This window comes from Periplaneta americana, chromosome 5, assembly GCF_040183065.1.
Source record: "Periplaneta americana isolate PAMFEO1 chromosome 5, P.americana_PAMFEO1_priV1, whole genome shotgun sequence".
Taxonomy (NCBI): domain Eukaryota; kingdom Metazoa; phylum Arthropoda; class Insecta; order Blattodea; family Blattidae; genus Periplaneta; species Periplaneta americana.
The window spans coordinates 57,802,101-57,829,551 of record NC_091121.1 but is presented as its reverse complement, the minus strand read 5'-3'; the positions used below and the strand labels follow the sequence as shown (position 1 = coordinate 57,829,551).

General features: G+C 36.1%; 1 protein-coding gene across 1 annotated transcript; it reads right to left on the bottom strand.

The window, feature by feature from the left end:
• On the bottom strand, nt 1–27,451 carry LOC138699670 (protein takeout-like). Its single transcript, XM_069825715.1, has 6 exons — nt 27,354–27,451; nt 23,454–23,546; nt 18,174–18,321; nt 14,348–14,481; nt 8,429–8,578; nt 1–292 (listed from the first exon to the last, which is right to left on the bottom strand). The coding sequence occupies exons 1-6, from the start codon at nt 27,412–27,414 to the stop codon at nt 132–134; spliced, it is 747 nt and encodes a 248-aa protein (XP_069681816.1). The 5' UTR covers nt 27,415–27,451; the 3' UTR covers nt 1–131.

Below are 27,451 nucleotides of genomic sequence, written 5' to 3'. Positions count from 1 at the left end.
TTACTTTAAAATTATAAGAGAAATTTAATATGCATACTCTTCCTCCGTAAATACATTGTTTACCCTATTTCACTTTCATCATTGAAATGTCAAATAAACTAGACATTGCATTGGAAATGGATTTGAACCAGTTAAGACAGAGTTTCTGGAATTAGTATATCAAGCGGGAATTGTTTACAAATACCATTTGCTATTCCTCTAAACATTTGTAACAATGATGCAGATAAGTGTGGCGTGATCTCGTCGAAGACCTCTTTCCAATTCTCGTCCAGAAGTTTGTTCATTTCGTCACCTGCAAATAATGACACTTCAATTCACTTAACTGTTTGAAAGTGAAAGGCTATGAGACATAACAGTCAACGTTTACTTCTACTGTTTGCAATTATAAAAACTTATCTCCTGAGTCACAGCTAAAGGTGAGAGATGATGCCGGGAAGGAAATGATCATACTCTCAATAAATATGAACAGCACAGTGGTACAATTCATAGATATAAAACTTTTTAATTGTGATACCTTTGTATCTAGACAAAATAAAATTATCATTTCGATTTAAAGAACATAGGACATTAACTTTTTTTTATTTTATTGGGTTATTTTACTAAGCTGTATCAATATCTAGGTTATTGACCGTCTGAATGAAATGGAGGTGATAATGCCGGTGAAATGAGTCCGGGGTCCAGCACCGAAAGTTACCTAGCATTTGCTCGTATTAGGTTGAGGGAAAACCCCGGAAAAAATCTCAACCATTTAACTTGCCTCGACCCATATTCGAACCCGGGCCATCTGGTTTCGCGGCCAGACGCGCTGACCGTTACTACACAGGTGTGGACCGTTAACTTCTTCTGGACTTATTCATCCGTCAGTTTCTTTACTTGTGGGCCCTGGTTCCCTCTTAAATTTGGAGAGTATTCCACTGTTTAGTTTGGTAATCTTAATCTGGATATTTGGTTTAAATATCCAGTCCAGTTTGTTTTGTTTGTTACTTTTTTTATTCTTCCGAAATGTGAATTAGGACCACTTTCAGTCTTGCTAAGTTTCATTGTTGGGTTAGAATTCTGACGAATTGAATCCAGGTGTTTTTTTGCATAAGTTTAATATCTGCAGATTACAGTCAGTAAAAGTAAAATTTCAGCAGAAAAATGAAGTATTTGTCATATTTTGAGTGAGAATTAACGGTAACTGTTATGTTAATGGGTGTGTGTCTAATATCTAGCATTTCACATAGCGTGATTCGGGATCCGCATAATGGGGATAGATGGCAAGACTGTGTCCCATTTTCAAATTGCAAACCACTTGGGCGGGCCACGTTATGCATGATGTGTATCTGAGAAGAGTTATGTCGTGTAATAGGGTGAGTGTATGTTAAGTGTTCGTGTAATTGTAGTATAGGGAATGGGTGAAAATGATGATGAAGGTGGGGAAGGGAGGAGGGAAACCCGGTGCCGGCAGGTAGTCTAGTCCTGTCGAATAGCACCAAGGAGGCTTCCAGGCTTAACGTTCCCTTCCGACCGACGAATGACTATCAACAGAGAAATATGCCTTCCCTTCCTATGCACTGCCGAGAGAATTGGGATTTAACCCAGCATATTGGTGCACAATTTAGTGATTAGAAGTTGTGCACCGCCATCTCTCCTAGTCCCGAGGTAGAAATTTTACAAGAAAATTTCTGATCCCGCCACGAATCGAAACCGGGTCGGCTAGTCTGGGGGCAGACACGCTAGTACAGAGCTAGCTCGGCGGATACCGGTTATGTTAATATTTCGTATTGATTCATATGGGTACCAGCGAAGTGTAATACCTATATATTACGTAGGTTTTTATATCCCTAAATACTTGCCAGATCTAATATTTGACAGATTGACTCATATGGGTATCTGCGAAGTTTAATCTGTACCATAATTGGATTTGTGTGAATACTTGGTAGTCCTAAAATTTTTCTCTTGACTATAAGTTGTGTAGTTTAATTTTGAAATTAATGTGCTGAACAGATTCCAAAGAATGGAAACTATCGAGCTTCGTGCTGTCATGAAATATTTCATGAAAAAGGGAATGAGTCCACCAGAAGTGAAAGAAGCATGGATGCTGCACTTGGGGAGTCCGCTCCATTGTTTTCGACTGTGAAATAATGGGCGGCACTATTTAAATGTGATCGATACAGTATCGAAGATGTCTCCTACAGTGAATGTCAAGTAAGAGCAACTTGTGAAGATATCGTAGAAAATATCCACAATATGATGTTGAGTGCATGTTGACGTAGAGTGCTGGAAATTAGCGAGGTTATGCGTATCTGAACTCAACGGTGTGACACAGCTCGGTCAATGTCTTGGACATATCGAAGGTATTCCCCGCTAATGTTGGTTCTACTTTTGTTAACACCGGAAGAAAAAGGACTTCCGATGTCAAATTTCCATTGATTGTATGGCTCGATTCCAGAAAAATACTCCCAATTTTTTGACTCGGTTTCTGGATTCAGTATTACATACTAGAGACAAAAATGAAGTGGAAACAATGGATGTACAGCGATTCTCTACCTCGAAAGAAAGTAAATTTAATTGCAATTCTATTGAAAGCAGTTCAGTTATCTGGGAAAGTCGTGGCGTCCTGGTTTTGGAATGGTAAGGGGGTAATTAAGAATGACTGTCTAGCAAAGGGAAGAACAATAACCGAAGAATTTTATTGATATCTGCTGAAGCAACTGAAAGGGGAAATTAGCGAGAAGAGGCCTGGTAGTTCCAAGAAAATAATGTTGTTTCATTACGACAATACGCCCTCTCACATGTGTGCAATTGCGGTTGCTAAACTATATGATCGATACCCGGCCCCGGAACAATTTTTCCTTGAAATTATTCAAACCTGCTTTGCAGGGAGCTACTACCTGAAAGGCAGATTTGTATAATACGTTCGTTACTGGAGGTACGTTAGCAGGAGGCCACAATCTAAAGTCACACAATATTTGTGTGCACTCACAGTTGAGTTCTGGCGTCTTGTCAGCTCATGTGAGATACAGGGAGCTACTACCTGAAAGCCAGATTTGTATATATGAACTACTGTTAAAATTTTTTGCCGCTTCCCCCCCCCCCCACTCACCAGATCTCGCACATTCATTTTATTTTCCCCAAACCTTAAAACTCACCTGGCTGGAAAGTAATGTTCGTGAAATGAGTAGATTATTGCAGCAGCAGAAGACCTTTATTTATTGCAGACCTCTAGGAATCCGTTTACAGGGAGGTTATAGCAGCATTGTAGCGGCAATGGATCAAATGTGTGAATCTCAAAGTGAAACTCAAGAGCGATTATGTTGAGAAATATAGATTGTTGCGGAATAATCCTATTTAATTTCTATGTTAGGCTTTGAACTTTTTAAACAACCCTCGTAGGTACCTGTGAAGTTTAATATATATTAGAGATTGGTTCGTGTTAATAATTTCTAGCCCTAATATTTTACATGCTGATTCGAATAATGTACCTGCAAAGTGTAGTATTAGGTACTTATATTTCTAATATATAGGCCTACATATAGGAATGACTATATATCAGAAATTGATGTTGTAAGTACTTGCTATCGCTGACATTTTACAGATTGATTCGTATAGATACTTGCTAAGTATAATAGGCTATATATTGCAGTTTGATTTGTGTAAGGACTTGTTGGCCTTACTGTTTCGCAGATTGATTTTTGTCTGTACTTGTCAATCCTAATATTTTACAGTTTGATATATGTAGGTACCTGCTAGCCTTAATATTTTACAGATTGATTTGTTTGGTACCTATGAGCGCTAATGCGTTTTAAAGCTTTGTTTGTGCAGGTATGTTTTGGGGTTAATAATTTACGGATTGATTCTTGTAGGTACATGTCAATCCTGATACTTCACAGATTGATATGTGCAGGTACCTGCTAAAATTAATATTTGACATATTGATTCATTTTGGTACCTTTGATCCTTAATAATTCACAGATTGATTCTGTTGATATTTGTCAGTCCTAATACTTTATGGCTTAATACTTGTAAGTATATCCTAGTCATAATATTTAATAATTGATTGGTGTAGGTATCTGCGAGACCAAATATTTTACAAATTGATTCGTGTTGGTAGCTATGAGCACTAATACTTTATAGAGATTGAGTCGTGCAGTTACCGGTAAGCCCTAATACTTCACAGGTTGATTGGTGATTAGAGATTAATTCGTGTAGGTACATGATTCCTAATACTTTACAGATTTATTCGTGTAGGTACTGTAAGGTCTAGTATTTTAGATATGATTCTTGTAGGGTCGTGTGACAAGTGAATGCAGTACTGCCAGTCAGCAGTTTGAGCTGCAGTAGGAAAAAGGTGGAAGTTCGCAGAGGGGTGCTATTAAGAAAGCAGCTGATAAATTTCTAGTAACATTCCTGACTATATCCTGAATTTGGCACTGAGCGAAACAACAGTATGATAAAGGCAAGTTTTGCGCTGAAAAGTGAGGAATTTATGATCGCAAAGGCGAAGACTATTCTGTATAACTGAGTAAAATAAAGGTCATTCCTTTACAGAAACGTGGGATAATTCGATATTTGCCATGTGCTATTGAAACAACTCTGTTTCGATATTTGAAAGAACGCAAAACAATCAAGAGAGTTTCATCCACAATAAAACATCTTTTCACTTAAGATAACAAACGCGAACTTCTGTCATTATGTTTATCTATGGTGGAAGCTAATGGTAAATTCAGGGCTATGTACTATTATGTGCATATTGATTAGAAGTGGTTGTATTTACTAAGGTCCAGCAGAAGTATTACCTCACGATAGATGGGGAGTCTCCACAGCGGCAATGCCAAAACAAGAAATTCAGTCGTAAGATAATGTTTATGGCGACAGTGGCAAGACCTAGTTGGGACTCGCACAAAAGTGAGTGGTTTAATGTCCGAATAGGCATGTGGCCATTTTTTGACACAAAGGAAGAGAGAAAGAAAAAGCAGCAAGAATCGATCACGTGACATCAGTGACACGAAATGTCATTCAGGATAAACTTGTGCAAAACGTCATTCCAGCTATTCAACAACAGTTACCAGCAAGTTGGAAGAAGACGATCATAATTCAGGAGGGCAATGCAAAACTCTATTCTTCTGACCAAGATCTTGCAATTATTACGGCGGCGAACAAAATGGATGGAATATTGTCCTAAAGAGGCAGCCACCCAACAGCCCTGACTTCAATGTTTTGGATCTTGGATTTTTAATGCAATCCAGTCTGTGCAAGATCAGAAAAATCCACGAACAACATAAGAATTGATTGACTGCGCTGTCCAAGCCTTCAACGCCCTGACCAAAGACAAACTGCTGTTGTCTTTCTCACTTTGCAGCAATTCATGGACTATTCCATGCTGAAAGAAGGAGGTAATGCATACAAGCTGCCTTATATGGGGAATAATGGAGAAAGGCGGTCAGGAGCTTTTCCCGATACACGACAATGTACTCAAGGGCTATAAAGGTGGTACAATTAGCCTTAGTGAAGTGAAAATACACCACAATGCAATTTGATCAACGTAATATTAATAGGAGTATTACTTTAAATTGATTAAATTATTGAGTAAAAATGTTTATTTGTGAATGTTATTCATTTATGTTTTGTAAATGTAAGGTCTCAAGACGTTATTTAATTTATTAAATTATGGAGAGAAAATATTTGTTTTTGATACAAGTTTTTGTTAAGATAAAGTACCAAGACATTATTAAATGCAATCCTATTAATATTCAAGGTGTGAGTAATTACATTGGAACACACTATGTATCACAATATATAATGTAATATCCATACCATATTGTGGAATTAAATAAATGAGGGATATCTATACCATAATTTGGGACAGAGGGAGTACTATGCAGAGGATAAGGTTAGACCAGAGTTTGAGGATATGTCTGTTTTGCATTATTTTCATTCAAGATGAATGAATATTTGTGCTGAAATGAATACAGTTGCATTTAATACGTGTTCTTATGAAGGACTCGATATGTTGAATTGAACCACGAGAGCCGATTTACAGTATAGCACTCTGATGCTTTGTTATGAGCATAAATGTATTAATTTTTGCTTTGAAATTGCTATTTTTTATTCTCTATTGAATTTGTAAAAAAATATATAAAATGCTGCTAATACTTCAGGAGGAATCACTGCACATGGATGAATGGAGAAAAAGGGGAGTACGCCAAAAAAAAACTTTTTTATATAACAGTCCAGTGAAGAATGTGTAGGGCAGACTAGTGTTGTTTGATACATACGGATATTATGTTACATGATAAATTTTGGTCCGAACTTTGACATTACTGTACTGTGATGCATATGTTTTAATTAATCACTTTCTTTTGATGTTTTATTGTCGTTTGTAGCAAGTGTGGAGTTGAAGAATTTGATCTGGAGCTAGAATTGCAATCGTGACCGATCAAAGTAAATATTACGTAAAATATTCCTATTCATTTGGCAATAATATGGATAAGATTTATCAGTAATCACTTTGTGGGAATGCAGTGAACATACCTTTAAGTAGTTATGTCCGGTAAAAAACACCTTGATTGTCCTAACCCCTTTTCGAGTAAGAGTATAATGTTCGTGTATTGCATGGGGATGCATGATGCAAGTGAACAGGGATATGTGATGCTTGTATGTGTCATCCCTGTATAGAAAGTGCATTTGCATTATTACCCCTCCTACAAACATACGAAGACCATGGTACACGTTTGAATATAAAATGAGACAGTAGAGCAAGTGGACAGATTCAAATACTTTGGGTTTCCTACAAGCAGTAACATGAGCTGCTACCAGGAAGTCAAAAGGAGGATAGCAATGACGAAGTAAGCTTTTAATACAAAAAGAACCATCTTGTGCGGATCTCTGGAAAAAAGAAATAGGAGTATCGAAGTGCTTTGTGTGCAGTATGGCACTATATGCGGCAGAGACATGGAATTACGACGAAGAGAAGAGAAGTGACTGGAAGCATTTGAAATGAGGATATGGAGGAGAATGGAACATGTGAAATGGACTAAGTAAGAAACGATGCTGTATAGGGAAGAGTAAGTGAAAAAGAATGATGATGTAACTGTTCAGGAAGAGAAAAATGAATTGGTTGGGTCACTGGCTGAAATTTCCTAAAAAAAAATATGACACAAGTTCAGATGAGTTCAAGAAGATCGATACGAATGATGATGTCTTTGTGGAAAAAACTGAAGAACCATTAAAAAGAGAAGGTGGAAGTAAGTGATTGAGTCGTAGTTTCGTGCAAAGATAAAAAAAACTATTGGTAGATTTGTTGGATGCACTTTATAGTCAGGATCTGTAGAAGAATTGTCTGAGAAATTCTTATGACACATAAGTGGCAGAAAATTTAAATGACCACAAAAGATGATATTTCTGTGATTGACACTCCTCAAATTGATGTTATACTTTCACAACCTACATTTATAGATAAAAATGAACCTTAATATGTTTTTATTTTAATGAAGGTTTTGAAGGGCTGTCTGTGGAATAGGTGTTGTAAGATGTTAAAGTGTATTGTGATTAATTTTAGCAAAAATGTTGTTTATAATCCATTGCACAATTCTGAAATACCTTTTCAATATGTACCATTAGCATTGTAAACCATAATCTCACTTAAATTTTGAATATAAAATTACTGAGTGATATATCCCCAAGGAGTGTATCACATATCCCCTTGATAGGGAGGACATACACTTTACATAGAGGAAAATGTTGATTGTTTTTCGTGTTCAAAAAAAGTTTCAAAATTGTGTATTTTATTAACGTTATCAATAAGCTCTGTGTAACTAAGTAGTTGTGTAAAGAAAGCTAGAGGAAGCATATTTAAGGCCACAATATTCATTTTTTATCCATGTGTATCAAGTTTCCCCCGTCTCCCCTACTGTATTTTCATGAAAACTTATGTTTTACAGAATCATGGTACTTTTTCGTATATGTCAGTTAGTTGTTGGGAAATTAAATTATTTTGAGAGAAGTATGAGGGAAGAAAATATACGTCACAGTAAAATATATAAAAAAAAAACGAAAAGGAAACAGATTTATAAAATATACACTGATACATTGCTGAATTAAAGATGCTGCTGCTGGACGAGAAATATAGAAAGTGAGTTGTGACCCGTGCTAGGAAGAATATGGACAGAAAGGGCAGGATCAGCCGAGGATATTTAATAAGGACTGAAATGTCCTGGTTTCAATTTCAGGTGAAAACGAGATTCTAGAAATGCTACGGCCTCCACTGCGCTTTGTTACTGGTGAAAGGAGAACAGATCATGATATAAATTACACTGCTACCTCAGTAGAATCAAAGTCCCTACTTGTATTGATGTATTGATGATGTGCGTGTAACTGTTAACACCTGACTCCAAAATGGATAATTGATATCACGGTAAATGCAGTGAAGAAAAATTTGTCTTACCAAGACGCTTGTCGCCGTTGAAGAGGTTGTCGAGGTAGATGTACATCCTCTTTGGGTCCAGGTGGACTGTCGATGTCGTCAACTGTATGTGATCTGCTCCATTAATCTTCTCGATCGTGAAATTATTTCGAACGGTGCAATTTGTTTCGACTATTGGAGAAAAATAAAACTTATCTATGCATGAATCTTTTTTAAATATACACATCTTTGGATGTAAAAAATCTATTTAGCACAAAAAGCAATTGTTCTAATACAATGAATGTTATTAAATCATAAGCTCTCAAACGAAGAAAGAAAATACCGAAACAACGTGGCCGATTGAAAATAGCCTTAATATTATTTTATGTTAGTGGTTGTGGTCCTGTGAATGCTTTCTCTTCATGCATTTTAAATTTAAAATTTGAATTATATTGGGATCATTTCACACAACAGGAGACTTCAGGGTGATCGAAAGCATATATAGAGTGCTACAAAAAGGTATCTAATATTTTTGGAGTAGGTAGTATGCATCAAAGCAAGAAAATAATGTCTAATAAATATGTGCCCCACAACACATACTTTCTGAGATCTGAACACTTGTTCATAGAAGGTGGTCAATGTGACGTCCGTTCATGGCAATGCATTCTTCTGTTCTTCGGCGTAAGGAATCACTCACTGTTTGAAATTGACCTGGTTGTTCTTCATTACCAAAAGGCTAGGGGATTTAGGTTATGGAACGAGCAGGCCAAGGTGTGAAGCCTCCCCAGTCAATCCAGCGGTCCTGAAATATCAGAGTCAGGTGTTCAAGCTCATTGCGGGGAAAATGTTCTGTTGTGCCATCATGTATGGACCACATCTGTAGTCTTTGGTGACATGGCACATACTCCAGGAAGGTAGGCAATACGTTAATAAGAAAGTCCTGATAACGAGCTCCAGTTACTCTCTGTGGTAGTACGTATGCCCCTTAATATATGACCAAGAACGCCTGCCCATAAGTTGATGGGAATTTTCATCGGTCAATAAATACTGATTACGAAAATTCACAACACCATCTCTGCTAAACCCCGCTCAAATCCGCAACCACTATTCCTTGCGACGTATCAGTATTCCATGCCAGGTGTGTCAACTACGGTATAATTATCTGGTAGTCTGCTGTAGTTTAGGGCGAGCAATGCTTTGCCACAAATGGACGTCACATTGAGCACTTCCTATGAACAAGAGGTCAGATTTCAGAAAGTATGTGTTGTAGGACACATGTTTATTAGAAATTTTTTCTTCTTTTCATGGATGGTATCATCTCCTAAAATATTGGATACAGTTTTTAACAGCCTGTGTTTATATATATAAGCCGGGTAGTGAAATTGCAAATTTAATATATTAAAGCATTATGAGATCGCCTTTATGCATACAGACCAACCCTTGTGCAAGAATATGGCCGTGATCACCATGCTGACATTACGTAAAATGGCTACAGGTATCTTTTCTTTTCGTTATAAAACGTGGGAATTAAATTTAAAGATCAATTTCAGATGAATATTTACTAAATGAGAGGCGTATTTCTGGCTATAGATGCCTATTTTAAATTTTATTGCCCTCTTTGTTTATAATATCTATTTTTAAGTGGCTGAAGGGGCAGGATTACGAAATTTCAGGTATCTGTTATTATTATTATTGGTTGAGCAGCACTAATGTTATTGTTAGTTGAAGGAATGAGTTTGAGCCGACAGTTAGTTTTCGGTTGCTTTGCTTCCATAGTAAAACCTCAAGATTGCGTTTGAGGAAATTGTTCAGGAGAGCAAAGTAAATTATTCTTTTTATACCATAGCTATCAACAGTTAATCATTTGTTGTTTATAAAATATAAAAGCATATACAGATTTAAGAGTCATTATCAGCAGACGCACAAATTGTAGGAGAAAAAATTGTGCTTAGGAGGTTTTATAAGTAAGCTGAGTTTTGTAGAATAATTTTTCATGAGTGTTATATTTTAGCAGTAAATTAGTTTCAACTGTGTACAGTAGTCGTTGCTAAATAGTCCACATTAGAATTGAAACAGGTCCCTCATATTGCAGGGCAAAAATAAATACAGTAGCGTGCAAATTAATCCGAACACGACATATTTTTACATTTTCTGTCATTGTTGGCCTCACAGCTGCTCATACCGCTTTAATTGACATCTGTAGTACGTGTAATTCCATTGTTGAAGGTCTGTCATTATTTTTTTTATAATATGTGACATTTTGCCTGTCGTTTTGTACTTGTAAGCATTTCAGTTGTGTTGAAGACTTAATACTGCAATCCTGTGTACATTCTGTCGTCTTCACAAATGGATACAACTCCACGAAAACGATCTAAAATTATAAAATTAGCAGAACATTCTTCTATGACACAGAGGCGAATTGCTGCAGAATGTCACATCGGTTTGGCTACTGTTAATTCGATCATAAAACGATACAGGGAGACTGCATCCATCACATCCCAGAAAAAAGGAAACTGTGGCCGGAAAAGGAAGACTTCACCTGCAGATGATCGTTTAATTGTCAGGAAAAGTAAATTAAATCCTAGACTAACTGCTGTCGACTTAACCCGCGAGTTAATGGCTACCACTGGGGCGAATGTTCACGTCACAACAGTGCGGCGTAGGCATTTGGAAGCTGGACGAAGGGCTCGTAAGCCTATTAAGAAGCAACTGCTAACGCCTGTTATGTGGAAAAAACGCTTAATGTGGGCAAAATTACATCAAAACTGCACAGTGAGTGACTGGAAGAATGTACTTTTTTTCCGATGAGTCTCATTTCGAGGCCCACGGCCACCGTATTTCTTACGTACGGAAAGGATTCGAATAAGTAACAGCAGCTCATCTCCAAAAAGCACCCAAATACCCCCCTAAAGTAATGTTTTGGGGTTGTTTTACACATGAATGGCCTGGAGCATTAATACCTATCAAGGGAATGATGAATTCTGACAAGTATATTCACTTATTGGAAACCAGAATCGTACCCCAGCTGCAAAAATCATTTCCGCATGGCAGAGGTGTGTTCCAACAAGACCTGGCACCATGCCATACGTCTCGAAAAACTACAGAATTCTTCAACAAGAAGAATATTCAGGTACTCCCCTGGCCAGGCAACTCACTCGACATCAACCCCATTGAGAACTTGTGGTCAATTTGCAAAAGAAGAATGCAAAAAAATAGATTTTTCTACAAAGGAGAAGATGATTTCTGCTCTCATTGGTGTATGGTTTCGCGATGAAGAAATGAAGAATATTTGTGGAAAATTAGTGGAATCCATGCCAAATCGTCTCAGAGCTGTTATTATAAACATGGGCGGCCACATAGATTACTGAGGTATGTCTTACATCCTTTTTTTATCCCGTTTGAGTGATTTTGCAAAGTAATTACGTTCTTCGGATTAATTTGCACGCTACTGTATATTGTCGCCATCCTCCGAATAAAGATATATACAGGATTTATTTTAATTTTGACATGTTACACTTCCCCAAGAATAGTGCATAAGGCTCTCATATTGCAGTGCAAAAATAATTATATTGTCGCCATCCTCCAAATAAAGATATATATATATATATATATATATATATATAGGATTTATTTTAATTTTGACTTGTTACACTTCCCCAAGAATAGTGCATTTTTTTTTTTTTTTTTTGGAAAACTGAAATTATATTCTTAACTATTGCTTAGTTCTTGGGAATAAGACCATTAACTCTCTTGCTGTCCAATATTTATCACACAGAGTGGGTTTAGAGGAAAGAGACGGACATCACTGAAGATAATTCTGATCCATCGCTTCCTGAAGACAGCACAATGGAAAAAGTAGTGAAGAAAAAATCTCAAATTTGTTCAAGTGTTTTCACAGACAGTCATGTCCTGTGAGTAATGGAAAGATGAATCTTGTTTTCCTTTGATACTCAGACATTATATTTTATTGTACATTGAGACACTCCCATCTTTTTTTATTTGAAATTTCGTGAAATGGTATAATATTATACAAGGTGAGTCAGGTGGAAAGGTAGATGTTTTGAGGTGTGATAATATTGGTCATTCTGGACAAAAAAATATATATATATAATTGCAGCTCTTGTAGACAGCTGATGTATTGCTGATCTGAACAAATTCAGACATTCCTTTACTAGAGCACAAGCATGTAACGTGCGTGTTTCAACTTTGCGCTTGTAGACTTCGATCTGAAGCCAACCCTCCAAACAGTAATGCAATGGAGTAAGGTCGGGTGACCTCGGTGGCCAAGAAATGATTCCACCGCAATCGACCCAACGCCCAGGATACGTTTTATTGATCCTACTACAACCTAATATCGTTTAGGTTACGTGCGCATGTGAATGCTATTGATTAACATGATACTGATGCGTGTAGCCTGTACCAACGAATCATCTTACTCCTATCTCACTCCTGACAAATATTATTTCCACGCAACATACACAGCGATGTCAAGATTATTTGGATTTTGTTCTGTGTAATGGTATATATCAGATCTAAAATATATCTCAAATTCAGGATTTCGTAATTATTCGTGTTGATTGGCTATGTCTGAACAATCTTTTTATTGAAATATGGAATAGCCGTTTTGGTTTGTTTCAATTAGGTTGATTAACATATTCATGTAGTTATGTCTCAACGCTATTTTCCTTGTTCTCAAAAAGTTTCATAGACACTATGTAATAAGGTACCTATTATGCCTTGAGTATTACATGTCCGCTCAGCGCCACTGTCGTTGTAAACAAAACATCATAGGCGATTACGAAGCTGGGGCCACTAAGGGGATCAAAGTATTCGTGGTGGGTAATGACACACTGTGGTAATCGTGGAATCAACACCGTTCAATTTACAATGGACGGTTAATATATAAAATTTCTTAGACGAACCACGTGTTGGATCAATAGATTTTAGATAAGAAACATAATAATGACAAATCATTGTATCTGATTTTCGTTAATTCTTCATTATGTGTTAATTCTTTCAATAATTTCTGAGTAAGTTAAAAAAAATATTATTTGCATTAACATCTTTCCCAGACGAATTGACTCCAAAACTGATTGAACAGAATCTGTCAATAGTTCTGGAGGAATTACTGTACACAGAAGGTATTTAAAAAACTTCATTTTTTTGGTTTAGGCGTCACTGTGGTTTAGTTTCTAGAGTGCTGGACTTACAATCCTGTGGACCTGGTTCGATTCCCGGTTTCCCCCTATTTATAACTTGTGTTGGACAAGGGCGTTGCCCAGGTACTAGTAATACAGGGGTTTTGTCCGGGAACTCCGGTTTCCCTGTGGGATTCCAACAATTCTCCATAATCGTCTCATCTTATCGCGGGTGTAGCGTAGACCGGCCTCCAATGCGCACCCTGAGCAATGACTCTGTCGGGAAATTGGTCTGCACAACTGGCTTCATATGGGTGAAAGACATAAGTGTAGTACCCGCCATTAATGACTTTTGTTATATCAGAAATGCTGGTATTGAAAGATTAATTATAAAAAAAGTCTTTTTTGCAGTATCTCTTTAGATTATCGATATTCTGTAATGTGACGCACCTTAGTAATTCAATATTTGTTATTGTATCTTTGTATTTAGTTCAAAGTTATCATTTTTTCGTGAGATACTTATTGTTAAATACCACACTAATTTTGCAATATAAAGAAGCCCCCAGAAAGTTTTATTGCTCGTCTCTCGAAGAATAATCTCACTAATTGCCGGTATATTTGTGAATAACTGTTTATACCGCTGTCACTGTTCATCAGCGACGAGTACAGAACACAAGATATGTATAAATGTTGTGTAGATATATATATATATATATATATATATATATATATATATATATATATATATATATATATATGCCATGGAAGAAACCAGTGCTTCATTTGTGATTAGTCTTATGTAATCCATGTGCAAGTCTCTTACCCAGAGTGATGTTGATGTTTCCTGTCCCTCTTATTGGTAGCAGAAGGATCTGTCCTGATATGTTGTAGGTACCCAACAGCTTCAGTTGAGGCACGGCAAGCAGGACTGTATTGCGACCGTTATTGAAGTCATGTCTGAAATCACTTTGCTTTGAATGCCGAGTTCTGGACATTTTCATCTGGGAAGGTGGGATCCTTGGAAGGTTGAAAGTGACTAACATATAATAATCTACGAATACATTTGCAGCGTGTGATTACGTGGTAGGCCTACCGTTTTCAAATGTACTTTACAGGTCTGCATTGCTGCGAAATCTCTTGCACATAATTTAATACAGAGTGTAAGCAGAGTGTAGGATTATTTATCCCTATGATCCAAATCTATCCATTTCTACTGTATCTACAATACATAATTTACAGCACTCAAGTTTCTGAAATGTCACTAGTCGACATGTACAAGCTGGAATCTGAACCTGTTCGCTTTGCGTCATTGTATCTGTTTGAAGGAGGATTGTTGTCGAGTTAGTGTGAAAGTTGAGCTGATGGAGCAGAGAGCTGTAATTAACCACTAGAAAAAAGAGCAGCCTAAGACTCACTTTCAAATTCAACGTGATACGACATAAACTTAGAGTAATATGTTGTGTCTTAATTACAAGGTTATGACATAGTAAAGCGGTGATATCTTGAATTTAAACATAGGAAAACATCTTGTAAATGTCTCCTCGTAGTTCTCACAACTGATGAAATCATCAATTAAGTGCGTGATTAATGCATTAGGGATATAGTAAAGGAATCGAGCTTCTGATACCATACCCTTCATAATAAGGCTACGATATTAACAAAAGAATTAGCAATGAAAGGATTAACTGCAGGATGATTGCTTCGAATGTTAACAGCATCACAAAGACGATCTCGAGTTGTGTTATGTCAATAATTTTCAACAAAGTACCTATCGGACGAAAAATCTAAATTGTCTTTAAATACTTTTGGCAATGAATGAGTGTTATGTTCATCACTAAGGTCCAGAGACAAAAATTCAAATAAGGAATGGAAACATGAGAAGTGTTAAACTCATAAAAATTGAAGGTTCAACCATGTGCAGATAATGCTGTATTTTGATTATTTATAGAAAAGAGGAGCAATGAAATGTGCTATACATGGGAATTGAAAGGACTTCTTTTTGGCGCTAGGGGAACTTCATTTAAATTAACCAAAACCATTCTCTTTCTCTTAAATTTTCTAATGAGGACATTAACAAAATTTGTCTACAGGTATTGAGAGATTCATTATCCATTTTACACAGTCACTTGTATAATACTGTGTAATTTTTTTTTCACTGCATTTCATTACTCTTCAATGTATTTTTCATCTCATGTTTCTCCGAAATCAAATTGTACTTTATTTTTAAATTTATCATTGTTCCGTAATCTCTCCGCAATCATATTGTATTTTTCATTTAACCTCTGCTTTGTATTCTGGATCGTAGTGGTCAGCCGTAGATTTCGGCCAGATGTCCCAAATTGTGGAATTTGTTGCCTAAGGCGTCATTTCAAGGACTGGCTTCAAAGAATGAGCGCAGTCACTAAATTCGAGCCAATAGACGACAGAAGATTGTGCTACATTGGAATAAAAGAGATCTTTCAGCATTTCAGTGCTAGGCTATGTGTTTTATACAAGAACAGACGAAAAATATCTGCGCTCTCTCAGATATACAGCGGCATATAGTTTAGCCTATAAGACAATAAAATGCCTATATAATGTAGCGTGAATTTGTGTTAAGTCCAGCTTCGGACATTATTTGGTGCACACGAGGAAAAATCTGCCCTATTGATATCTATTAAGATAGAAGACTTTTATGTTGCATATGATTTGGCCTACTGCATATTATTGTAAATCATAATATGTAACACGTTGTATAAACAGACAGAAAACAGAACAAAGAATAAAGAAAAGAAAAACAGGTATGATACTAGAACTCGGAACTTCTCTTTTACTACATAGCCTCGTTACCCCTAGACAAGGGGTTCGATGCAAATGTGTAAATTGAAACACTACAAAAAAAAATGGAACCACTTTTTTCACTGGTAAGCCTAAGCACTCACGAAATCAGTGAAGTCTTTTGAAGGGGGACAGCAAATGGGATCCAGTCATTTTTTTTTTGTCTGATATGGTACAGTACATTACCGAGTTTCGGCATTGAAATTACAGTTGCGTTGGTTTTGAACGTTTTAATTTTGTTTCGGTTTACAAATGGAGGGGATGTCCTGTGATAAGGGAAATAATTAATGAAGGGCATGCAACATGTTTTCCCTTCATACGAAGCGAGATTGCAAAACTTTGTCGCAGCTTAAAAAATATTTCACTACAAAACCCTGAAAACCAAAATTGCTATTTGTTACGTTGTTGCATAATTCCATTGAATTTGGTGGAAATGAGATTTTAGTGTCATCTGAAGCCAAATAATTGAAACTACCTTAAAATAATACCTGAACACATGGTTTTCTATTTTCACTGTCAGCACTATGTTTTAGTTCTTGCTGACTTGCTTTTCCTGTGTTTTTATTAAGCGAGAATAGACCGACACATTTCGTTATTTCTAAATTTATATCCTATTTATTGTAATGGTAAATGGGTTCCTGTTTGGTATTCATGTAATTTTCTTCCATGCTGAGAGTCAGTTGAATTTGAAAAAAATAATACTATGAGTTTCTATTCAAGTCCAGCTAAATATTTCTAAAAAGTGATTTTGCTGGTTGGTCTCTTGTTGTATAAATCTGTCCAAGTAATATGATTTAAACACCCCAATAATCGTACATGACATAGAAAAAAATGTGTGACTATATAAACATATCGTTTTGGGGACAACAAACACAGTTTCTCAATTAAATATCTTAGTCACGTGTTGGCTGTCAATTCTTTAGGTGATTTTAGTCTTCTGAACCACCTCTGCTTCAAGCTCGAAAGAATAATGTAAGTTTAAATTCATTAATATTTGTACTGTTACGGAAATTAATGTCTTTTCATTTATTAATGCACATTTGTTGGCATAATTTGCACTTTGTAAGAGCATATTTGCATTCATATCTATTATCTTTTAATGTATGAACTTACGAGTCCTATGAGAAACATACAATATATATATATATATATATATATATATATATATATATATATATATATATATCACAGTTGTATGAACTTTTTTAAGAATAAAATAAATTATTAAAATTAATAAAATTCAGACATGTTTGGGAGACTGCCTCTCCATCCTCAGTGACTCTACCACGACAGCTGGTTCAGGTGATCGACCGCGATGTAGCGTGGCTTAAAGTTGACTTCCTTTAAGCATGTTTTATTGAACCAGACTTTTTTATTTAAAAGTTCTATTTTAAGACGCACATCGTAGTAAAGATTGACCAGTTTTTCTTCTTCACTTGTTTCCATATTCAAATCACACATATAAGGTCAATTAAACAGTGTTCAAGGGTTAGATGAGAAACATACATATATATATATATATATATATATATATATATATATATATATATAACAGTTGTATGAACACTTTTAAGGAGACTCCTTTAAGCCACGCTACATCGCGGTCGATCAACTGAACCAGCCGTCGTGGTAGAGTCACTGAGGATGGAGAGGCAGTCTCCGAAACATGTCTGAATTTTATTAATTTTAATAATTTATATTATTCTTAATAGTGTTCATACAACTGTGATATATATTGTATGTTCCTCATCTAACCCATGAACACTGTTTAATTGACTTTATATGTGTGATTTGATTACGAGTCCTAGTTATAATTTATCGCTGTGACTCACGAGTAGTTCTGCAAGTAAGCATCCTTCAACCCTTGCAGTTTGATGTTTCTCAGAGTCATATACAGTTGTCCCCTTCCCTGCCCATGCGACATTTTCAGTTCCTTGATCTCGAAGGGGTCGAGTGGTGGCAAGTTGAATATTGTTTCACCTGAAAAAAAAAAAATACACATTCGTTACTATCTCGCGCTGAACGAAAAACATAATTTCTGTATCAACCGACATGTATTTTGATGGAGCAAGAAAGTTGTAACATAAAGAAAAACGTTCTCGGTAACTCTGATCACGAAAATTTAATTTATTATGGTATACCCTGTTTGTTCAGCGATGTTGTTTTTTTTTTTAGTCAACTGTCCGAATAAAGGTGTGAACCTCACAAGTGGCACCAAGAAGGCAACACTTATAATGCAACTAGTCCAGGAAATAATGGGGTAGGCTGGCCAGTTCCTCTCCCCCTCTTTTGAATGCATCATAGCTACATATTACACTAGTCACACTTCATATGTATTCAAATAATTGTTCTTCCTCTGACATAGATTGTCAAGTGAGATGTGCTGCCTGATAATACACTATATACCAAAAAAGTAATTGGGCACTATTTTTTTCCCCTTTAGAACCTCGTGGTACCACCTCTTGTTGCTCTAACAGCAGCCACCCCGTCAGGCATGTTCTCCACTAGTTTTTGTAGGATCTCCACTGGAATGCGTCGCCATTCCTCTTGCAATATGGCACTCAGTTGGACAATGGAAGTTGGCCGAATTCCCCGAAACTTCAATCGCCGGTCCAATTCGTCTCAAAGTTGCTCAATGGGATTGAGATCAGGACTCTGTGCAGGCCAGTCCAACCGGTGAACATTATTGTATGCATACCATTGCATAGTAGCCACCGAAACATGGCATCTAGCACGTAAAATCCTGGGTGCCCAATTACTTTCTGGTAGATAGTGTATTTATATACATATCAGAGAGAACCTCAATCAGAGGAAGTTCAGCGATCATTATTGGCTCATTTTATAAATTTCCGCGTATTTATTTAATATAGAGCTCATAGGTAGAGATAAATTTGTCACATCCTTTAGAACTTTTACTGGAATTTAATTTGCTAGGAGAATGGGAATTATTTATTAACCCTAGCAATACGAACCCATAATCGATAGCGTGCATACCACCTGTCACGTTCAGAAATAAAATGTTAATTTATTTTAAAAATTATACTGATTTATTTTTATATCCATTCATTAAGACTTTAAACGTTATTCATTTGCTGTAATTCAAGAAACATTACATTCAAGACGCAGTATTCATTCATTGAATTAGACTTTTATCAGGTTCCTGATGCGTGGTGTAGGGAACAGCTGTACTGCTTCCGTCATTGAATTTACTTTCCCTTGTGTGGTAAGTCCCATTTTTTCAAGTACGATATTCTGCGGAGGTTGTGTTACACTTATTCATCCAGAATTTGTTGTATCGCTTTCTGCACTAAGTGACACACATTGTGAGTATTCTCATTTTCAACTTCAGAATCAGAGAATCCATCTTCTTCAATGTTTTTGAACCTCCCTTGTTTCTGTATCTGATTCACCTAAGATAAGACATCATTGAATGCCGTCTCCTTGGAGGTTTGACGAATTGCACACGCCGACATAACTAGGTCACAGTCTAATATATAAAGTCACGAAGCTTAGGGTGATTTTTTGCAAATCTCGCGATAGTTGCTAGCCGCTTGGAGCGCTGTGAGTACTACCATGTAACTCGCTTAACCCGATCACGAAGGGCGGCGTTTCAACCATATAAATTAGTTGGAATGCATAAACAGTAACATATGTTTCTCTAAAATGTAGTGTAATTCCATTAATAACATTTAAAACAAAGATTATGAGACACTTCAGACATAATTTACTTGCGAGTTAAGATGTAATATTATTTATGTTGTGAAAATTACGTTGTTCGTATGTGTAATACCTGCCTTTATTTCGATTAAATATTGCGAAATTCTTGTACATTCATTTATGCACGAGTCATTAATTTTCACTTCCACCGCACGGATATTAGATATGTTGATATGTTTACTGTACCAGCTTCCCCTTTCTGTCTAAATTTAGTGATCTCCAACGCCTTGTCATTCATATGAAAATTATAGGGAATGTTTACTATATTTAACTTATATTCCTAAATTTGCAATCACACATTATAATTAAGCATAATGGCATGTATGATGCCCCGGACATTCAATTTGTCTGCATTTTAATACTAAAATTGAGTACTGAATTATTGTATTTATCTACTACTTAAGAGATGAAGTACCTAACACAAATTGTAGGTACACTAATTTCATAGGAGTGGTATGGTAAAGGTTTTGTCTAAAATTAAGGAAGGTAGATGTGCTAAATTGAAATCCCAATATAAATTCTTGTTTATTAAACCTCAAAATAGCTTTCATTCTAAACTTGAAATGTTGACGCGAACAGATTATGTTAACATGTAAAATTCTCTTCACATTAAAATAACACAGTTTTGTCATTTCTGCAACATATTATGCAACAAGAAGTAAACGGAACTGATAACACATTACACTAAATAAAGCTTAGCAATGATAAGCAATAAAGTTATAATAGTTTACTGAGCTCCATACACTGAAATAGAAAACCCGAAGGGCTAGATCGAAAACGCATTGACTGTGCCGTATTTCGCATTTTTGTGAAAAGTTCGTTATCGGTTGTAATAACTGTAAATGGCTAAAATACAATAATTTGAATAATAAAATGGGACAAGGAGACGTTTTAGTACTATAAATTATAAGAAAAATAGGTTGGAGTTATCCTTCCGAAAAATCCAGGAAGGTGAGTTTATAGAATAGAATATATATTTTATGAAACTAATATATAAACCTTATGTATTTCATATTTAAATAGTGGAAGGAAGGTGTTAATTTTTTCAAAAGAACACGATATAGAAAATACAATACATTTTATGGCTTTATGGTCTCCTAGGGAAAGAGTCTGTGATGAAGCGATAGTAGCGATCCTGGTGGTGAGCAACTATCGATGGATACATATTTCAACTGTTTACGTTTTCATAATTAGTAAGTATTAAGCTTCGTGGCTGTATATACTAGACTGTGACTAGGTTGTCTGGCTCTGTCTATGAAGAGAAAATATGAGAACGAGAGCTCGTTTCGCTAAAAGCATACCACCGTTACTCTACAACGAGGGACTAACTGAACGTATATAAAATATAAAATTAGGTTATTGTGAAATGTTTATGTAGACTAGAATTCAGAGAAAGACATTTGTAAGCTTCACAATCAATGTAATCTACAGTAGGTCAGTATAACATATCATTTCATGCTGAATTATTTCTACTGCACAATTTGGTCACTAACAGAGAACTATAAGAACACATTTGTAACTGGACGAATTGTTACTTAAACTATTCTGCGAAGAATTCGTAGTCGAATAAGATGCAACGTCAAGTACAGAAGAAAATGAGATTAAAATAGACGTGTTATGGACAGCAGATATACAACAGTTAGAGTGAGATATCCATGTCATGAGATTAGAGCACCGTAAAGTTATTAAGTGGAAGGGTGTTATATACCTAATACTTAATAGTTATGGCTTTTAGAGAACCCGTAAGTTCATTACAGTCCTGACGTAAGCCCGCCATCGGTCCTATCCTGATCAAAATTAATCCAGTCTCTACCATCATACCCCACTTTCCTCAAATCCATTTTAACATTATCCTCTCAACCTAAGGTTTTCCGAAAGGGTGTTTTTCCCTCCGGCCTCGCAACTGACACTCTATATTCATTTGTGGATTGGCCCATTGGTGCTACATGCCTTGTCCATCTCAAACGTGTGGATTTAATGTTCTTAATTATGTCAGGTGAAGAATACAATGCGTAAAGTTCTGCGTTGTGTAACGTGCTCCATTGTCCTGTAACTTCATCCCACTTTTCCCATATATTTTCTAAGCATTTCATTCTCAAACGTCCTTAACCTTTGTTCCTCTCTCAAAGTGAGAGTCCAAGTTTCACAGCCACACAGAACAACCGGTAATAAATTCTAACTTTCAGTTATTTTTAGAGCAGACTGGATGACTGAAGCTTCTCAACCGAATAATAACAGGCATTTCTGAACTTTAATCTGCGTTTGATTTCGTCCCCAGTGTCATAAGTATATATATATATTCTTGTGTCAAATTAATTTCTCCAACATAAATGGTTTGCTTTTTTGAATTAATTAATTGAATATTCGCAGAGTCAGTTTTCGTTCGATTGTATCAACCTGACTGATGTGGCAAGGATATAAAACGCATTGTTATTTTAGAACTCATGCTCGTATATATTTCGTTAAATATCGGTCAATCAATAATTTGTCTTAGAATAAAAGTTGTCGCAAATATTTTTCTAATCAACCTTTGTTATGTAACATTATCCTAAAAAGTAAATAATAATCGAGAAATCTCGATTTATTTACTTGAGTCCCTCTTATATTCTCTCTATTAAAAATAGTATTTTGAATGCTGTGTTGTTGTTAAGTCAATTGTGCGAAGACAGGTCTGAACCTGAATTAGGCAACTAAGCCAGGATTGAGTGAGATAGGATGGCCTGTTTTTTTCCACCTTCATTGCATACATCGCCGATTACACTAATCAGACTTCATATGCATACAAATAATTGTTCCACCTCTGACCTATATTAACAAGTGGGATGTACTGCTTGACAATAGATATAGCGTACATACGAGCTAGAACCTCAATCAGAGGCATTTGAATGCTATATAGCCTGAAATCTAAGTGGTACGCAACTTATTTTACATACTGATTTTCGTAGAGAAAGGTTCAGCCATTATCGCGTGACAAGGTTACAAACATACAGACATATAAACAGGAATTTAAAAATTGCGATCTTAGGTGGGAGATAATTCATTATACATAGTAACACCAATTACTTTTGTAAAAGCGGAAATTAGCAGAATAATTTAGGTTACAGTTTTATAATTAGTATAAGGGTGAATATTTTTGGAAAGAATCACGGTTCCTGCTTCCGTAACACAGATTCTTTTGACACTCGCTCCATCGTTTAAAATTATTCCGTACTGTAAATAATTCACATTGCTTGTAAGTAACATTGCACAAAGTATTGGTTAAATCAGTTCCTAGTGTGTAGCACTATATTCGTGAATCATCTTGCACTGTACATGGACCAAGAAGGCGAATAATGACTTCAGGCCTACGTCTTGTGATTTGTTAGTGTATGACGTATGATTTGTAGTTTACTTACCTTTGACGAGGTTCGGAATTGCTTGTCTGCTACTTTTCATTACACATTCTCCAAAATTTGGGTCTAAGCGTGCGCAGACTTTGAAGTATGAGGCTGTAATAGAACACAAACAATGTTGTTATTCCACTGTCTACCTAAACCCGACAGATCGGGAAGTTGTCTGCGGTGAAGGAATTCACCCTAACATAAACTTCGATCCGTGTAAAAGTTATCTGATTTACCATGAAGAATAGAGCGATGACGACCCATTATCTAATGAGGAAATTAACCAATTGTAGGAAAAATGAGGCAAGGTAGAATTGTAGATGAAAGCAGAGACATTGGAAGAGTCTTGAATACAAAACTGACAGTGGTACCTTGTTTCCGAAGAGTTTATTGGAAATTCGTGTTTTGTTAACATTAATTTTTGGGCAGAAAATTGTATAAAGGGAACATAATACTTTTTATGTTGCTTTATTTGCAATATTTATTTTCATTTATTACATACACTCTAAAATCATAAATGACTTTAATATGAGTAATATTTTTTTAGTTGATTATTTAACGACACAGTATCAAGTACGAGAATATTTAGCGTCGATGGGTTTGCTGATAGCGAGACTGTATTTGAAGAAATGAGGCCTAGGATTCACCATGGATTACTTGTAATTTTAATTGGATTTTTTTGTGACAACTTATTGTTTTTAGTTTTTCACTGTTACTGATGAAATTACATCACACTTGGGATTCAAAATTCCTCATAATACTTGAGAAATGTGAACTGGATACAACAATGTTACATAGTTTAAAACACAACAACAATACAAATATTTCATGCGTATAATGAGAAAAAATCTCGGATTTTGAACTTACATTTAAAATAATTTTCTGGATGACTTCCGTTTATAACTAGACTCGGGATTGTATTTTACAAGGAACCAACAATAATCTGCAAGCATGCTTGATGATGATCTACCTTTATATCGCCTTTTGATTTAAAATACTGTATTTCTTGATGAAATCTTTCTCCATGCTCGTCGCTTACCACTCGTAATTTAGGAGGAAAGAAATTCAGATGAGAATATAAAAACTGTATTGTGAGAGACATATTACACCCCGTTTTCTCATATGCACTTAACATCGTTTCCACAACCAGTGTAGTTCTCGGCCCTAGAATTTCCAAGGAAATTGGAGCAAACGTCATTGAAAGCAATCCATGCCATTCCTTCTGTAAAGGAAAGTTTTGCCTCAATCAAAGGTTCAGGCTGACTTTGAGAATTTTGGACCGATGAAAATGTCCTCTTTTAATTTGTCTTCACTGAAACTGGTAAACTTTTCCTTTAAATACTGAAAACCACACCCTTGTTTGTTCATTGCATAGACCTCACTTTGAACTGCTATGAAATTTACTTAATAGAAGGGTCCAATATCTGTTTATTTGAGGTACAAAAGAACATACTGACAACCATAAGAAACCGGAAATAAGTCATAAACCCATAAATTACATTAGCTTTTGTATTGATTTATACCCCTAACACGTACCAGATGTTTCTTGGGGGAGCGCTTATCATAAAGTGAAATCAGAGTATATCTTAAAACCCTTACGTGATACGAAGAAAAGAGATGCATTTTCGGATTCAGCGCACATCAGACCATGAGGGACGCATTGTTTTAAGTCGGAGCAAATTTATTGTTGTTCATTGTAATTACACAGTGATGTTCACACCAGGATGCCATATTTAAAATTTCACAAGACCCAGATTTCATAACACACGAAGCAATATGTATCCGCGTCTTCGATCTTTCATTTACTGACTTAATGTCTGTAGTAAGTGTAGAAGAACCTTGCTTACTGAAGCAATGCAAAACCCCGTTATTTCACTAATCTTCTCATCTCCCACCCTTAGATGTTACAGAGTTCATTCACACTGAAGTCGAAAAGGAAAAGAACGATACTGACCGATGAAGAGTGGAATGGAGAAGATATTTGTGACCTGGGTATCCTGATTATTAAGTAAATGCAATTAACGGATAATAAATATATAAATATTAGAATTAGAATTTTGTATTAAATTCGATAGAAATTAATCATCTAAATAATTTGAAATCAATATTGTAATACTTTTCTTATTTTGAATGCCATTGAGATATTTTAACATGCATTTCATTTCTAAATGGTTTGTTTAGACCTATAAGTTAGACGTATTCTTATTTTCAGCGATGATGTCTTAAAGAATCATTATAGTGTAATTTTTATATACTGAACAACAATGCACTTTTATTATCTCAACAATAATTATCACTCTCTACAATTTAATTTCACTCCCGTCAACAATGGGATTTGCTCTCCGCACAGCAACACAGCGTTCGTTATTGCACTTCACAAACGACAATAACAATTTACTTGGGCTATTACGGAAAACAATGAACTGTTAATCTTAACTAATATTCACAAAGCACTATTTACAACACAGAACTGTCAGTTCTCAGTTCACAGCTCTTTTGTTTTGGCTAGTTCTTCTAGCTCAGTCACACGCGTTCACAGAATCTCGAACCCCAGACCTTCAGAGACGATCCGCTGCACTTCGAACTCAGGTCCCCCAACGCGGTGCACTGCACTCGAACTCCGGGCTTCAGTCTCCACAGTTACGGATACAACTCAAGTTGCGCTCTGGTCTCGAAGCTGGCTTCACTGCTACACAAGACTGTCTGGCTTGCTCTCCACTGACTTTAACAACACTGGCTTACTGACGGGCTGAATCACTCGCGTTCACTTGCGCGTTGTATTTATAACTAAGCCATAGATACGAGAAATTTCTACGGGTATCCAGAGATAGCTCTCTCGAATTATCTGGATATCTCCACTTTGCCGCAGTCGCTCTTTCCCCACTCCACTCTACTCCCTAAGCCACAGCACATGCCACAGGAAGCAGATGCGCGCGCAATCTCCGCGCCGGCCGACCTTGCACTTCCTTCCGCTGGTCGTGAGTTCGAATCTCACGTCGCTGTCACAATAGTATTCTTCGAAAAATGTAATTGATTCTTTATAATGTGAAAGTTACATAAATAGTTCCGCACTAGGTCAACTAATTGCAATAAAATATCAACACTTTTTTAAGATTTGCATTATTTCTTATGCTATATATATATAATTTTTTCTGACTGTCTTGTATATTAATTGTAATATATATTAATTCACATGAACGTCGGTTTAAAAGGAAAGCTAAAATATTGTTTGAACAAAACCAATAAGGAAAAGCAAGTACTTATTTCACGATGAGGTATCACCATAGCTGAGATGACTGGCGCTTTTGCCTGATAATCGGGAGGTGCGCTCGTGCATGGGTTCCATTGCTGCATGGGCTGATAATCTGATTTGGTTTCCCCTACATTTTTCTCAATCCCAAGTTGACTTTCACGTATTCTATGACGAAACCTCGGCCTCATGATGGCAAAATGCGAAACTGTTGTCTACAATAATTGAATAGACACAAAATGATCTAGTATTTGGTATAGCGTCATTAAATAACCAACAGAAAGAAACACCCTACACTAAACCTCTTATTAATAACTTGAAACACAAACCAACTTACAAACTACGTAAATTGCAACCAATTTGTGTCTCAATGCATACAAGAACTTGAAGATACTGAAATCAAGTGTCATTAAGTTAAAAAAAAAAATGGAACAATTCTATATTACTATTAGTATTCGATAATTGGATGATAAAAATGAATTTCGAATTAAGTGGAATGTGTTTGTAGAAGTCCTTCTAAAAATTAGTTACTGTCTAACTCCGATTAGAGTACCGATAGAAAGAGCTAAGGAATGAAGACACATTTTCAGAAATCAACTTTTAAAATGGAAAATTCGGAATTGTGGAGAAAACGTAAGATTGAAGAGATGTGACGTAAGACTCACGTAGTTGGGGAACCTTCGCGTGGACGAGGCACAGTGTGATAGCCAGCAGGATCAGCATCATGGTGGTGTAGTACTGTACAGAACAGCCACCAGCACTC

What these genes read in the sequence shown, in the direction of transcription:
- LOC138699670 (XM_069825715.1), bottom strand. Translation starts at nt 27,414, where the DNA reads ATGATGCTGATCCTGCTGGCTATCACACTGTGCCTCGTCCACGCGAAG. An exon ending in GCTTACTTGCAGAACTACTC is followed by an intron (nt 14,482 to 18,173) that starts GTGAGTCACAGC and finishes AAGTGATTTCAG; the next exon opens with ACATGACTTCAATAACGGTC. An exon ending in CAACGGCGACAAGCGTCTTG is followed by an intron (nt 293 to 8,428) that starts GTAAGACAAATT and finishes CATTATTTGCAG; the next exon opens with GTGACGAAATGAACAAACTT.